Genomic DNA, 13,289 nt, shown 5'->3' on the forward strand with positions numbered 1-13,289 from the left:
AAAACAAGGAAAATCCCCCCCCCCCCACCACCACCAGCCTTATAAAGTTCTTAGGGGACTTGAAAAGTACATTGTGAAATACAATTTGAAGGTGAAAGGAGAATAAATAAGCATCAGGTCTGAAAACTGCATAGATCGTGTAGTTACTTCGGTTTGCCCATAGAAAATTTTAGTGAGTTTGATTATGTTTTCACCTAAACTTAAGGTAGCAGAGAGATGCTGAGGTTACTGTTATTTTAAGGAGAGAAACACTTAATGATTATAAACGCATAGCTGGAAATGGAGTTTACACAATCCTAACCATACAGATTAAGCTAACTGGCCTTCTGTAATACTAATACAACAAAGTATTGTCAGGAGTGCTTTCAAAATTTCTCCTAAAACATTTTTCTTATTCAGGTGGAAATGAAATTCACATAGAACAGGATAGATCCCTTAACCCTCAAATATTACCCAATACTTTGGGGATGGGAACGGGCTCTTGGCTCACAGTTTCACCCAGTGCCAGCTAGATTCCAGAACAGTCTCGGATCCTGAATACTGGTCAAACTCATCAGCTCTGAGCTGAGCGATGAAGACAGGTTTGGTGTTTACTAGAAGGTATGAGACAACCCTACCAGGATTCTCAAAGGAAAAGAAAGGATAGTGAAGGATTTAACCCTTTGGATCATTTGTGATTTTATGTGCTTTTTGCAGTGGATCTCTTGAGCCTGTCAGCTGCGTGTGATGCCTTGGACCAGCACAACCTCAAGCAAAATGACCAGCCCATGGATATCCTGCAGATCATTAATTGTTTGACCACTGTTTATGATCGCCTGGAGCAAGAGCACAACAATTTGGTCAACGTCCCTCTCTGCGTGGATATGTGTCTCAACTGGCTGCTGAATGTTTATGATACGTACGTATGGCAAGTTCTTTTTCAGGCTCTGTCACAGAGGGCTTAGCTTATAGAATGGTGACAGTGTAATTAGCATTAAAACAGGGCCCCAGAAGCTATCCCTGTGATAAATCATTTCTGCATTTACATGACTTGAAAAATATTTTGATAAGCTAGGAGGTAAGAGCTAGAATGGAGATTGCTCTCAGATTAGAAAACAAACAAAAGCCTGAGATACTCATTTTTCAAAAAGTAGAATGGGTCAATGTGCAGCCATTGGTTCTTTCCCTTTCTCACCTACGTATTTTGGAATTCCTCCGTCTACTTCGGGGTGGCTCCCTCTCACTGGCAGGAATGGATGTTCTTCTGTAGATGCTGGCACACCTGTCACCAGATCAGAATTGTCTTAGCTGATACGTAGGAGTATTTTGCCAAACAAAATGAAAACAAGCCTTACTACGGCAAATGAGCTCTTCAAACTGAGGAAGATTTTGGTTTTGTATTTTAATAAGGTTTTACAGAGTTTCAATTTGGCACCTGCATTCATCAGTCTATCTTAGAGAGGAATCGTTTATTTCTTTTGGCTTGCACACAGGCAATATCCCCAGTTCTAATTTTTGTCTGGAGCTTAATGAAGACAATTGAGGAAGGGAAGGGAGCAGAAGGAATTGGTCTTGATTTTGACTGAATTCCTCTTAGACCTCACAATTATTACATGCTTCATTTCACACTTCAACAAGAGCATATTCCCATTTGAAAATCTGGAAACGTTTTCTGAAAAAAGTTGCATATCAACTACTTTGACTTTTGCCTTTATTGGAGATCTCTACCACCTCCTTTCCTAAAATTTTTATAAATTTGTCTTTATCATTTTGATAAGGTATTGCTTTTTAAAGTTCAGGACCACCTGGCTATTGAATTCATGATAATTATTTACTATGTTGGGTTTTAAGTATGGATTACATTTATATTTGTTTTGATAAGGCTTTGTATTCAGACCTACCCTCAAATGTATTTCGGCACTTTTCTTTGCAGGTAACATGTGAATGTATTCCGAATATATAAATTCCATTCTACCTGTTTGAAATTTATTTGGGGGCAATTTTAACTCTGGGAAGACCTGAGTTACTGTATAAAGTTTATTTGTTAAACTTTGATTTGCCTTTTCATAAGAAGGAAACAGATAAGAAAATCTCCCAATGGTAGGAATTTTGTTAATGCATTAAGGTCTAGGGTTTCTCTTTGTTTTTTTTTGTTTTGTTTTATTTTTTGTTTTTTTTTTAAAGATGACCGGTAAGAGGATCTCAACCCTTGGCTTGGTGTTGTCAGCACCACGCTCAGCCAGTGAGCAAACCGGCCATCCCTATATAGGATCCGAACCCGCGGCCTTGGTGCTATCAGCACCGCACTCTACTGAGTGAGCCACAGGCCGGCCCTAGGATTTCTCTTTGACTGAGGGATTTAATAACTTGTACTAGTTGAACGTTCAGGCATAATGTTACAGGTAGGAAGGAAGAATAAGTTATGGTGGTCTAGGCTGACTAGAGCTAATAATATTATATTGTATATTTAGAAAAGAGGATCTTGACTGTAATCACCACAAAGAAAAGATAAATGTTCAGGTGATGGATATGCTACCTACCCTAAGTGAATTATTGTACAATATATTACATGTATTAAAACAAAACACTGTATCCACAAATATGTACAACTAAACTTTAAAATAAAGAAATGTTGAGCATATTGCCCACCAAAAATAACCATAGTTGGGACCTATCTTTTGTGGTTGTCTAAGCTCCAGTTGCTTTCCTTAATAAAATAAGAAGCTGAAAAGTTATTGAAAGATATTTTCTATAAAATGGAAAACTTTTCGTTCTTGTTTTCATTTTTTTCCCATAAATAAAATAAGCTTGTTAATAAATTTGTTATGCTAAATGCTTTATTTCAGCTTTCTATGTGTAAAGTGAAAGCATATATATATATATTAAAACATTGATATGGCAATAGTTACTTATAAATTTATCTTTTAGAGCATATATTTGAATGCTTTCTAATAGAGTGTGGCATAGTTTTCTTATGGAGATACACGTTCATATTTTATATTGTGTGTCATGTGGCCTGAAGTGATTAGTTTTCCTCTCAATCAGGCAATCCGATTAAAATCTGAGAAAGTGTTGAAGAAAACAGAGAAGTTAGTTGCTGGTAATATTTTAGGCTTCAGTAATCAAAGTAGGTAACTTGCTTCAATAACCAAAATAGCCAGTGCATAGTAGTAATTCTTCCACTTACCAGCTTAAGCCAAGGCGGCTCTCCATAGGTGAATAGAAGGAGATTTTTTTCTGTTTTATGTAGAGCTACACTTATAATTCAAGTAACAGCTTTTAAGAATTGAAAACTTGGTAAATACTCATTGGTCGAGGTGGTCAAATTTCCATTGCATTCCAGGTCATCAGCCAAATAGATAATGAACTTGGAAAAGTTCTTAACGATCTTAATAAAACAATGCTCAATAGAGTTTCTATATCCTGGGCTTTTTTTTTTTTTTTTTTTTTCTTTTTCTTAAATAGAAGTGTTCACCCTCTAGTAAACTGTCAGTAATTGTTTTCCGGTTTGATTCTTCATAATAGGGGACGAACGGGGAGGATCCGTGTCCTGTCTTTTAAAACTGGCATCATTTCTCTGTGTAAAGCACATTTGGAAGACAAGTACAGATGTAAGTCATGTATATTAACTCTGTATTCTTTTATTAATGTTGGCTAATTACCCCCGTTCTCGATGGGAAATGACATACTGTTCTTACTTGATAGCAGGTGCCTCATGTAAGATGTAGAACTGCTTTTAGAGTTTCATAAAATGGGGTCTGTGCCATTCCCTGTCAAACATTAAATTGCAGGTATTTAAATAGAGAAAGAGGATTAACTTCTCCAGTCCAAGTATTATTTTACATTACATTGACTGCGTCTGAATAAAACACATGTTCTGAGGGGATAAAGTCTGATTTCCTAACCCCTTTCTAAACGTCGGGAAAATAAATGTGAAGGTTTAATCCCTCCACTTGCCTAGTCTTTGGATTCTTATTTAAAGAATACTATCTGGCATTCCTGTTCAAGAAACATTGTTTATTTTATAATCATCTTACTGCAAGTTGTACTGACACATCCAATTCCATGACATGACTAACATTTTGTTATTTGAGAGACAGATAGCTTGCTGTTTCTTAAAGGGTAAATACCACCCTATAGAATTTTCTTTTTAATAGCCATTGAGTTCTTCTACTTAAAAACGGTAAATCCAAATTAAAAGCAAATGCTAAAGAAGTGAGGGTTTAGATGACCAAATGACTGTTCCTTCCACCTGGGAAGGACTGTGTTTTTCCCCTTTAAATGCTTGTAAGAAGTCTTTTCAGCAGAAATATTAAACAAAGCCAGCCTATCTTGTCTTTTCTTTTTTCCTCTAAGGCCTAGCCACACATGGATGAGATGTACTGAGCTTAAGGACAGGCAGGAGACAAAGGAGATTGAATTCCTGCAAAGCCATTCTGTGTCCCACTGCTCATTTGTCCTCTAGGAGTAAGCCACAAAATACACAAGCCATTGTAACTCTCATTTTTATGTAGTTTTGTATTTTTTCATGCTAAGAACCAAAGAAAAACAACTAAACAGCTTTTGTTAATCATTTAAAAATGGATGTTTTAGGGGCCGGCCCGGTGGCGCACTGCTACAGTGCGCCGCTTGAGAGCGCGGTGGCGCTCCCGCTGAGGGTTCGGATCCCACATACAGACCGGTTCCCGCTCACTGGCTGAGCGAGGTGCGGGCGCAGCACCGAGGGTTGCGATCCCGTTGCCGGTCCCGGTCTGGTACGGGCGCGACACTGAGGGTTGCGATCCGTTGCCGGACACGAAAAAAGACAAAAAGGAAAAAAAAATGGATTTTTTAGAAAACAATATTTCTGTGGGCTTTCCTGCTTTAAATATTGTAATTACTTATTATAGGTTAATTTTTAATCTAACTTTATCAATGGTATAATACCAGTACATTGTAAATACTAAATTGAACCATCAAGGGAGCTTTGGAGCCTGTGTTTCAAATAACTACTAAGAGGGAATATGTTTTGAGGTTGGTGAAACAAAAATATTAACTATGAAGTGAGATAAATGAAAAAAATTCATAACTTTGAAAAAAATCAATGTGTGTGTATTCGAGGGGTGGTAAAAGGCTGTGCATGTGATCTCAATTTTATTATTTCCATCTTAGATATCTTGTTAAAATATTTAATTTCTTAGAGTTTAATGTGTGCTCATGGGCATGAAAAGCTTTCTTGGATTTACTTTTTTTGGGGGCAACTTCTGGGTGAATATAAGTATGATTAAAGTGATTCTATTTCTGAGAGTCAAACATATGTTGCAAGTGTTTGGTGTGTTCGTTTACTCTGTCAGCCACACATATTGGGCACCTGCTATCCACAAGGTACTGCTGTTCTACTCTAGATGCTTTTGGCACAGGGTTGACCAAGATGTGGTTCCTACCCTCAAGGGGATATCACTCTCCAGGCAAAAAGTCAGACACATATTAAATCAATGACCGTGTACCTGATATGAGCTATTTACACATATAAATACATACATGATGGACTAGAATCTCAGTGAGTTTATGATTCCATAAAGAAATCCCAATTTTGGTACATTTTTGAACCTCTGATGTCCAAGGGGGATGGTGCTTTGGGCCAGTTATATGGCTGTTAATTTTTAATATTTTTTCATCCAAAGATGAAAACAGCAGTAAAAACAATTTTTACTGTTTTTACTGAATTTTTTTCATCCTAAGATGAAGCATTTATTTTATGATAGTGGCTACATCCTATATATATGAAGATACTTTAAAAAGTTCATGGAAAGATTCATATTATCTTTTAATTCTGTTTTTTCATGAACTTTTTGAAGTACCCTCATATAATATTTCCCAAGGGATTGTGTTCTGGCTTAGGAAGAATTCAGTTGTCGTGACTACATGTAAACTTGAATTTCCTGCAAGGCTGTAGTTTATGTAAAAGTTGTCAAACTTCACATATACACAGCAAGGATTAACTTGGTCCATAAAAAAAATAAATGTCCAGATTAGCATAAGTCAGAAGTAACCCCTCTCTGAGAATATTGGCTACTCTTAAGAATTGGTACTGGAATTGAGTTGGACATTAGGTTCTGCTAGCATCTACTTGGTGCTGTGTTTTGATTGTTGCAATTTTTTTCTTCCTTTTGTAGACCTTTTCAAACAAGTGGCAAGTTCAACGGGATTTTGTGACCAGCGTAGGCTGGGCCTTCTTCTGCATGATTCTATCCAAATTCCAAGACAGTTGGGTGAAGTTGCATCTTTTGGAGGCAGTAACATTGAACCGAGTGTCAGGAGCTGCTTCCAATTTGTAAGTTATTTGCCTTCTTAATTAATATATTTATTCTTCTGTATTTTAGAAATTAATAAAAAGAAACCCACAGAAATTCAGTTTCTCACTTAGGTCTTTTGTAGCCAGTACGTATGGGATTTGGCATATTTGAAAGCTCTGTATGAAGCGGCTTCTTGTACTCTGGGTTTTGGGAGAAAAGACAGCACAGAGGAAGGAAAAGAAATTTCCATCTGCAGGAGGGACCCCTGGTTACTGAGGTGCTTGGGGGGAAGGGAGTCTGCAGTATTTCGGTGAGGGAGGAAATAAATCTCCAGCCACAGAAATCCTTTGTAAATAAGAAAATGACCTTTGTAGGTGAGTCTTTAGTTTTAGTTTTTTCCCAACTCTATCGTTATGGCCTCCTTTTCAATGGCTATTGGTAAATAGTTAACACAGCAATTGTTACCGGACTCAGGTCCAGCTGTCCGCCCCCTTGAGAAGGAAAGAAAAAAACTCAGAAGTCAAATGGTTGGTGTTAGAAAAGCAGATGTATTCAGCTGAAGGAGATGGTAGGCTATCCCATCTCAAAGATTTACCTTTACTGAGGGGTTTTTAAAGGAGAGGTTGAGGGAATGGAATGTGGCAGGTGAAAAGCAGGGGAGCAGGAGATGTGAGTTACGAGGGGTCTGTTTCTATGGGTCAGATACAAGGTCTCGCCAAGGCCTCGTCTGGTTTCTGTTCTCATCTTCGCTGTTATCTCAGGACCCTGCAAGATTTTGATTTGCGCCGGTGTACTTGGCTGGTGCCCAAGGTCAGCTTCGGTCATTTGGCCTTGATCATTTCAGAAAACTCTACAAGGCTGAAAGAAAGAACTGTTAGCTTTGATTAGCAGCTTCTCAGCCTTGTTTTCCTACTTAGGCAGCAAGATAAGAAAGTCAGGGGATGGGAAGAAAGAGTGGAGAGAAAAAAACTGTCCTTATGAAAATCTTCCGCCCCTCCGCGTCCCAGACAGCTTTAGGTCCCAACATGGCTGCAGTCCTGCTCACACCAACACTATCATTTTTTTTTTTTAATTTCCTTTGCAGCATTAACATTCCCCTACTGTTCCAAGGTCTTTATGGCAGCTTCCTGTAGTCTTATAAGAAGGTCTGAGGTTTGTGCTCTCTGCTAATGTCCGCCACTGGTTCAACACACTCTACCACCCTCATCCCTTCTTTTTCTTATCCTGCCCCATTGCTTTTTCTCTGTCCTGCCTTTTCCACACCATAATCAGTGTCCCGGAAGCACCCTCTTCTCCCCAAATGCCTGATCACTTCACTGAAAGACATTTTATTTTTTGAGGTAGGCAATGCTACAATGAACATCTTTATGCCTTTAGCTCTTTTCTTTGAAGTTTTTTTTCCTTAGGATAAATTCTCAGGAGGATGTCACCAGACTAAAGGATATGACCATTTTTGTGGCTTTTGATGCATATTATCAGATGGTTTTTCTTCAAGAGTTGTTTCTAATTGTAATTCCATCAGCATTAAAGGAGTAAAAGATATTTGCAGTACCACATTATTCACAGTGTTCTTATGTTTTGCTTTTTTTTTTTTTTTTTTTTTAAATGCTGAGAACTTGTTTTTCTTATATGGGGTTTCTCAATCTATTCTAATCCCATTAACAATGGCTGAGATTTACAAAATGGAACTAGCTGTAGAGCTACCTGGGTTAGACCTGAAGTCTTTGACCACAGGCTAGGATGAAACTATAGAAGCCTTCCTGGGCAGAATACTGTGAATAGTTGGACGTTTAAAGCAGTATGATCGCTTCTCAGCCTTTTGGCTAAGATCAAGTGTAAAGCAGTTTGAGTATTTGTTTAACAGTTAATTGGGCAAATTAATTGAATACACAGATAAGAAGCCCACTTATACAGAGTGGGATACACTGTTTGGATTATTTTTCCAAAATTATGGCAAATTAGCTATAAATGTAAAATAGATGTGGATAAATAAATTGCATTTTATTTACCTCATACCCAAACCTTCTAAAATGTAAATAGACTATCAGTATCTAGATTTTTTACATGTTGTTGCATTAATACTTCTACTCCAGTGTACAGACATGAGTAACTTTCATACAATGAAATTAATGGCCGTAGGGATTGACTGGTTAGTTCAGTTGATCAGAGCGTGGTGCTGATAAACACAAGGTTCAGGGTCCCCTATAGCAGCCAGCCACCAAAAAAAAAAAAAAAGAAAGAAAGAAAGAAAGGAAAAGAAATGGCCATAAGTAATTTAGATTCATTTGTGGGGTTTTTTTTGGTTTTTTTCCCTTTTTTATCTTTTTTACTGACCGGCAACGGGATCGCAACCCTCGGTGTTGCGCCCACACCGCGCTCAGCCAGTGAGCGGGAACCGGTTTCCACATGGGACCCGAACCCTCGGCGGGAGTGCCGCCACGCTCCCAAGCAGCACACTCTCCAGTGCGCCACCAGGCCGGCCCGATTCATTTGTTTTTTTAAATCCCATTATTTTGTATTTTTTTAATTTTCTCCTCTGAACAATTACAATTAGAAAAAAATTAGTAAAGTGCCACCTTTCGATTTTCAGGCAAAGAAACATTGTTGCTACTCTTCTACCATTTCCAGGCCTTCTCATCGCATGTGTAGGTCTTCCTGGGAAGAATCTACTTCACACCTTGGCCCCTGTCATTGGTCTTATTGCCCTCATACTGGTTTTATTTGGGGTTTTTTGATTTTTTGTTTGTTTGTTTGTTTGTTTTGGTTTTGGTTTTGGCAGCTGGCTGGCAAGGGAATCCAAACCCTTGACCTTGGTGTTATCAGCACCTCGCTCTACCCAAGTGAGCTAACTGGCCAGCCATGGGTTGAGAGAAAAGCACTTACTATCCTTAAAAATCTTCAGTTTCTTTTCAGGCCTTTCCTAATTTGGTTCCATAACAGCGCACAGTTTGCTTTTCCCTGCCTTTTGTACTTATCATGCTTACAAATAATATTGCTGCTATTGCTACTAACAAAACTTTACCTCTGTTCACATGAATTCCCTCACTTAATCCTCACCAATCGTTTGAGGAGAACAGAATAGGCAGGCTTTGGGGTTTTTGTTTTTACTGTTGTTTAATTGGATGAACAATTTATCTGTGTCCTTGAAGCCCCTCAGCTGGTGGGAGAGTTTGATTCCTAGTTCAGTGTACCCCCACCCCCCCATTTACCACCTTGTTCCCAAATATGTAGTTTCTGATACTTCTGCTCTCTAGCTTCCCAAGATGAAACAACAGACATTCTTGGGCCCTGGGTAGAATAAGAGATGCCATAACAAAACAGGGGTTGTAGGAACGACAGCAAGGGTTGGGAGAAAGAGGAATGAGTTTGAAGTATTGGCAACTTGGATGTTTCTAGTAGGGTGCTGTGCACATTCTGTATACAACCAGGTGAGGCTTGTGTTACTTCGATTTGTAGAGCCTCTCAACTTTAACTTGCCATTAGGTTGAATGGATCCATTGTGAATGCTTACTTAATTTACATCCAGGTCCTGGTGTTCTTCCTGTGCTTTTTTCTCAGCCAGATGCTCTGGCAGTCACCTTGCCTTTCATTGTGCAATCTGCATGAAAAGACTGTTTGCATAGGGAAAGATAACATGTGTGAAAATACCCTCTGCTTTTTGTTTGAAGTGTAAGACCTTGGGAATGGGGCTGGGCTGGCTCCTTCAGCAAGCTTGTGCTCAATGGCTGCTATTTCTACCAGCCTAAAAAACTGCGATAAAGTACTTTTTTCTCCTACAAATGCATTCCTCACATCTCAGAAGTTGACTTTGGATGTTTCTTTTTTTTGTCATCGTCTGGAAAACTTACTTTTTTTCAAGTTGGTACAGTTAGAAAGGTACTGAATCTTCTGGTTCAGACAAGGGTCTAGTAGTGGCAGGAAGAGAGGTACATTTTCACGTACCACACTCTGCATGATCTTTTAAAGCCCATAGTCCTCCCCCACTAACCACTTGGAAAGAGAAAAGGAATTTACCCATCGGTTCTAAATAAACATGTTTACCTATTTAAAAATCTGTATAGGTCCTTCAAGCAATTCTCCAGTAAGCCAGGAAATGAAGTCATATCTATGGATATTAAAAAGGAATATTCACTATCAATTCATGGCTTTGACAGTGGTAACTTCATTGATACTAAATAAGGCAACAGGATATGTTTCTTTTTTTTTTTTTTTTTTAAAGATGACCGGTAAGGGGATCTTAACCCTTGACTTTGGTGTTGTCAGCACCACGCCCAGCCAGTGAGCGAACCAGCCATCCCTATATGGGATCCGAACCCGGGGCCTTGGTGTTATCAGCACCGCACTCTCCCGAGTGAGCCACCGGGCCGGCCCAACAGGATATGTTTCTACATTAGGAGCATTCTGTAGTCAACACATTCACTGGGAAATTGACTGGTAGAAGTAAAGTTCTGAAACTAGTTTGTTTTAGAAATACAGCTTCAATTGATGCATTGTGAAGTTCTTCCCTTATATTCCATGGAAACAGCCATGTTGAGAGTAGACTGAGTCACACAGACTGCCTGAAGGAGCCTTGGGGATTGTCCATCTCTCTTTTTTTTTTCAAATGAAAAAACTGAGACCCAGAGAGGCAGAATGAATATACTCTATATCATGCAATTATAGCATGTCATGGCTTTAACTAGTTCAGACACTAGACTGAACTAATAAAGTGTTAATGTGATCCCTTATATGAATTCTAGATTGTAATAGGATGACACAGATAAATGAATGTCCCTACCGCAGAACACGTGTGCACGTGCACGTACCCACACACGCGCGCGTGCACATCTTTATTTAAAATACTCTAATCCCAATTGCAGGTGTCTAGTCTGTCTTCAAATAAAACCAAGTAATACTTTTAAGTGGGAAAACTTTATATTTTCTGTGACTTCAGAAGAGTCATGTAACTGCAAATGGTATTTGGCAGTGCCCTGAGAAGTGCCTTCCGCTCTCCACTATGTTAATCTTTGTAACTTTTTTTTTCTGTAAACATTTTAAAGACTTTATTGTTTAGATAGAATTGAGTATACCAACTTTATATTCAATATGCTTTCACCTACAAGAGCTAGGATGTCAAAATCTGTTTATTTTACATCTGTTTCTGCTTTCTTGTTGTATTCGTGCATTCAAAAAGAGTAAGTTGCTTTTTCATCTGTCTTCTGAATTTTTTATTCATATGACAAAAATGAATATCATCTATGCACAGTTGCTATGATATAGAATGATATGGAAACAAGAATAAATTACAACCTCAACTGTTGAGAACAAGTATGTGTGTGTGTGTGTGTGTGTGTGTGTGTGTGTGTGTGTGTGTATCTCATATCTAAATAATAATCCATTCCAGAATATCTGGAGTAGTGAATGGCAGAGCACGCAGGACCTGAAGTGTGCTCAGGGTCCAAATCTGCCTGGGTCCAAATCCCAGCTCTGCTGTTTGCTGGATGTGTGACCTTGGGCACGTTTCTTAACCTGCCTGGTCCCTAAGCTCTTGGGGTGGTCATGAGGATGAAATGAGCCAGCAGAGGCAAAACACTTAGAGCTATGAGGGGGAAAAAGTAGGTGCCCACTGAGTGTTAGTGTCAGGCTCTTTTACCTGCCTGTAATCCTGCCAACTGGGCCAATTGTCGATCGAGGGCTGGGTCTGGAGCTCACAGACCCCTCAAACATGTTGTTCAGACTGGGTCACAAACCTTTCGCATGCCAAGCTTGGGTCCCCACACCCCTCGCACACCAAGCTGGGTCACCAGACCCCTCACATGCAGGTCTATGAGCTAGGTAACCAGCAAACATGTCCTTGGAAGCTGTAGGTTGGAGAGCACGGCCACGCGGGGCAGACACCCGAGGCAGATGCCAGCCAAGTCACGGTGCCGTGCAGGTGCACTAACTCCACCCACACACACAATTTGTTTACAAAGAATGCACTGCACCACCCCCAACGGGGCAGGCGAGAGGTCCTGATTAAATTATTCTATTTTCCCAACAGTTAGCTATGATTTTCTAAAGTGTATTGTAACATGGTAATATTCTACCAAGATAGACAGTTCCTTTTATCTATAACCAAACATCTGTGGATTAGATTTTAGAGAGTCTGGAGATTCTGTTTTTCTGTGTATGTTAATGTGCCATGACAGGAGACTTTTTAACTGAAGAAACAACATTCTCCAGGCCAATTGATCATATTTTATATTTTTCATCCTTAACTCCTAAGAACCCCACTTTTCTTAGGTTTTCTTTAGTTTTTTTCAGTAATCAAACTTTGGGTCCTTCAATGCCATAGACATTTTTAACACCCTTTTTAGGCTGATGGGTACTCACTAACAACTAAGTAGTAAGAGTTACTATAATTTGGTATTCATAAACAGAGGTAGCCTTTCCCAGAACTGAAGGTAGACTGTAATAGTCCAATTTTACCTTCCACAAAGAAGGCTGGCTGCTATGGAGAGCCAAGCTCCTATTGGGCCTGCTCATGGACGGTTAGAATTTCTGCAGTTTTCAAGAAAGACCCTTTATCAGAGTATTAGCGTTGTCTTGAGTTGATTATTGGTTTTCAATTGCTGTTTTTTTCTGTTCGTTATTTTTTTAAAGTAAATTAAGCTACTGTGAGTTTAGCTTCATGATTATTATCTGTTTAGTTTGTTGTGGTTTGTTTGGTTAGCTTTTTACTGTGAAGTGATGTATATTCTCTTCACCAGTATTTTGAAGATAGCGTTGTGTTGTAGTTGAAACCCGTTTCATTCATACACGTACTGCTAAAGAAAAACATGTCATTCATTCTCTTTCCCCTCTTCAGCTTTCTAAAGTGGCACTTCATAATCTATCTTCCTTTCTTATTTCCTTCCATCCATCCTTCCTTCCTTTTTTCCTTTGTTTCTCTCTCTCTCTTTCCTAGAAAAGTTGAAGTAATGTAAAAACTGAAAAAAAATTTTTTTGAGAGGCATGCTTTCAGTTAAGAAGAATATTCTGGACTCCCTTTTTTTTTTTTTTTTTTTTTTTTTT

At 38.9% G+C, this 13,289-nt stretch overlaps 1 protein-coding gene across 3 annotated transcripts in view; it reads left to right on the forward strand.

Annotated features, from left to right (window-relative positions):
* The window catches only part of DMD (dystrophin), a 734,955-nt gene that overhangs the window by 645,849 nt on the left and 75,817 nt on the right, over positions 1-13,289 (forward strand). For all 3 annotated transcript variants that reach the window (XM_008577619.1, XM_008577628.1, XM_008577636.1), the window contains 3 exons: positions 697-898; positions 3,505-3,590; positions 6,135-6,292. In XM_008577619.1, coding sequence (XP_008575841.1) covers positions 697-898; positions 3,505-3,590; positions 6,135-6,292 — 446 coding nt within the window. The remainder of the gene's footprint in view (positions 1-696; positions 899-3,504; positions 3,591-6,134; positions 6,293-13,289) is intronic.

This window comes from Galeopterus variegatus, unplaced genomic scaffold (genome assembly GCF_000696425.1).
Source record: "Galeopterus variegatus unplaced genomic scaffold, G_variegatus-3.0.2 Scaffold69, whole genome shotgun sequence".
Lineage (NCBI taxonomy): Eukaryota > Metazoa > Chordata > Mammalia > Dermoptera > Cynocephalidae > Galeopterus > Galeopterus variegatus.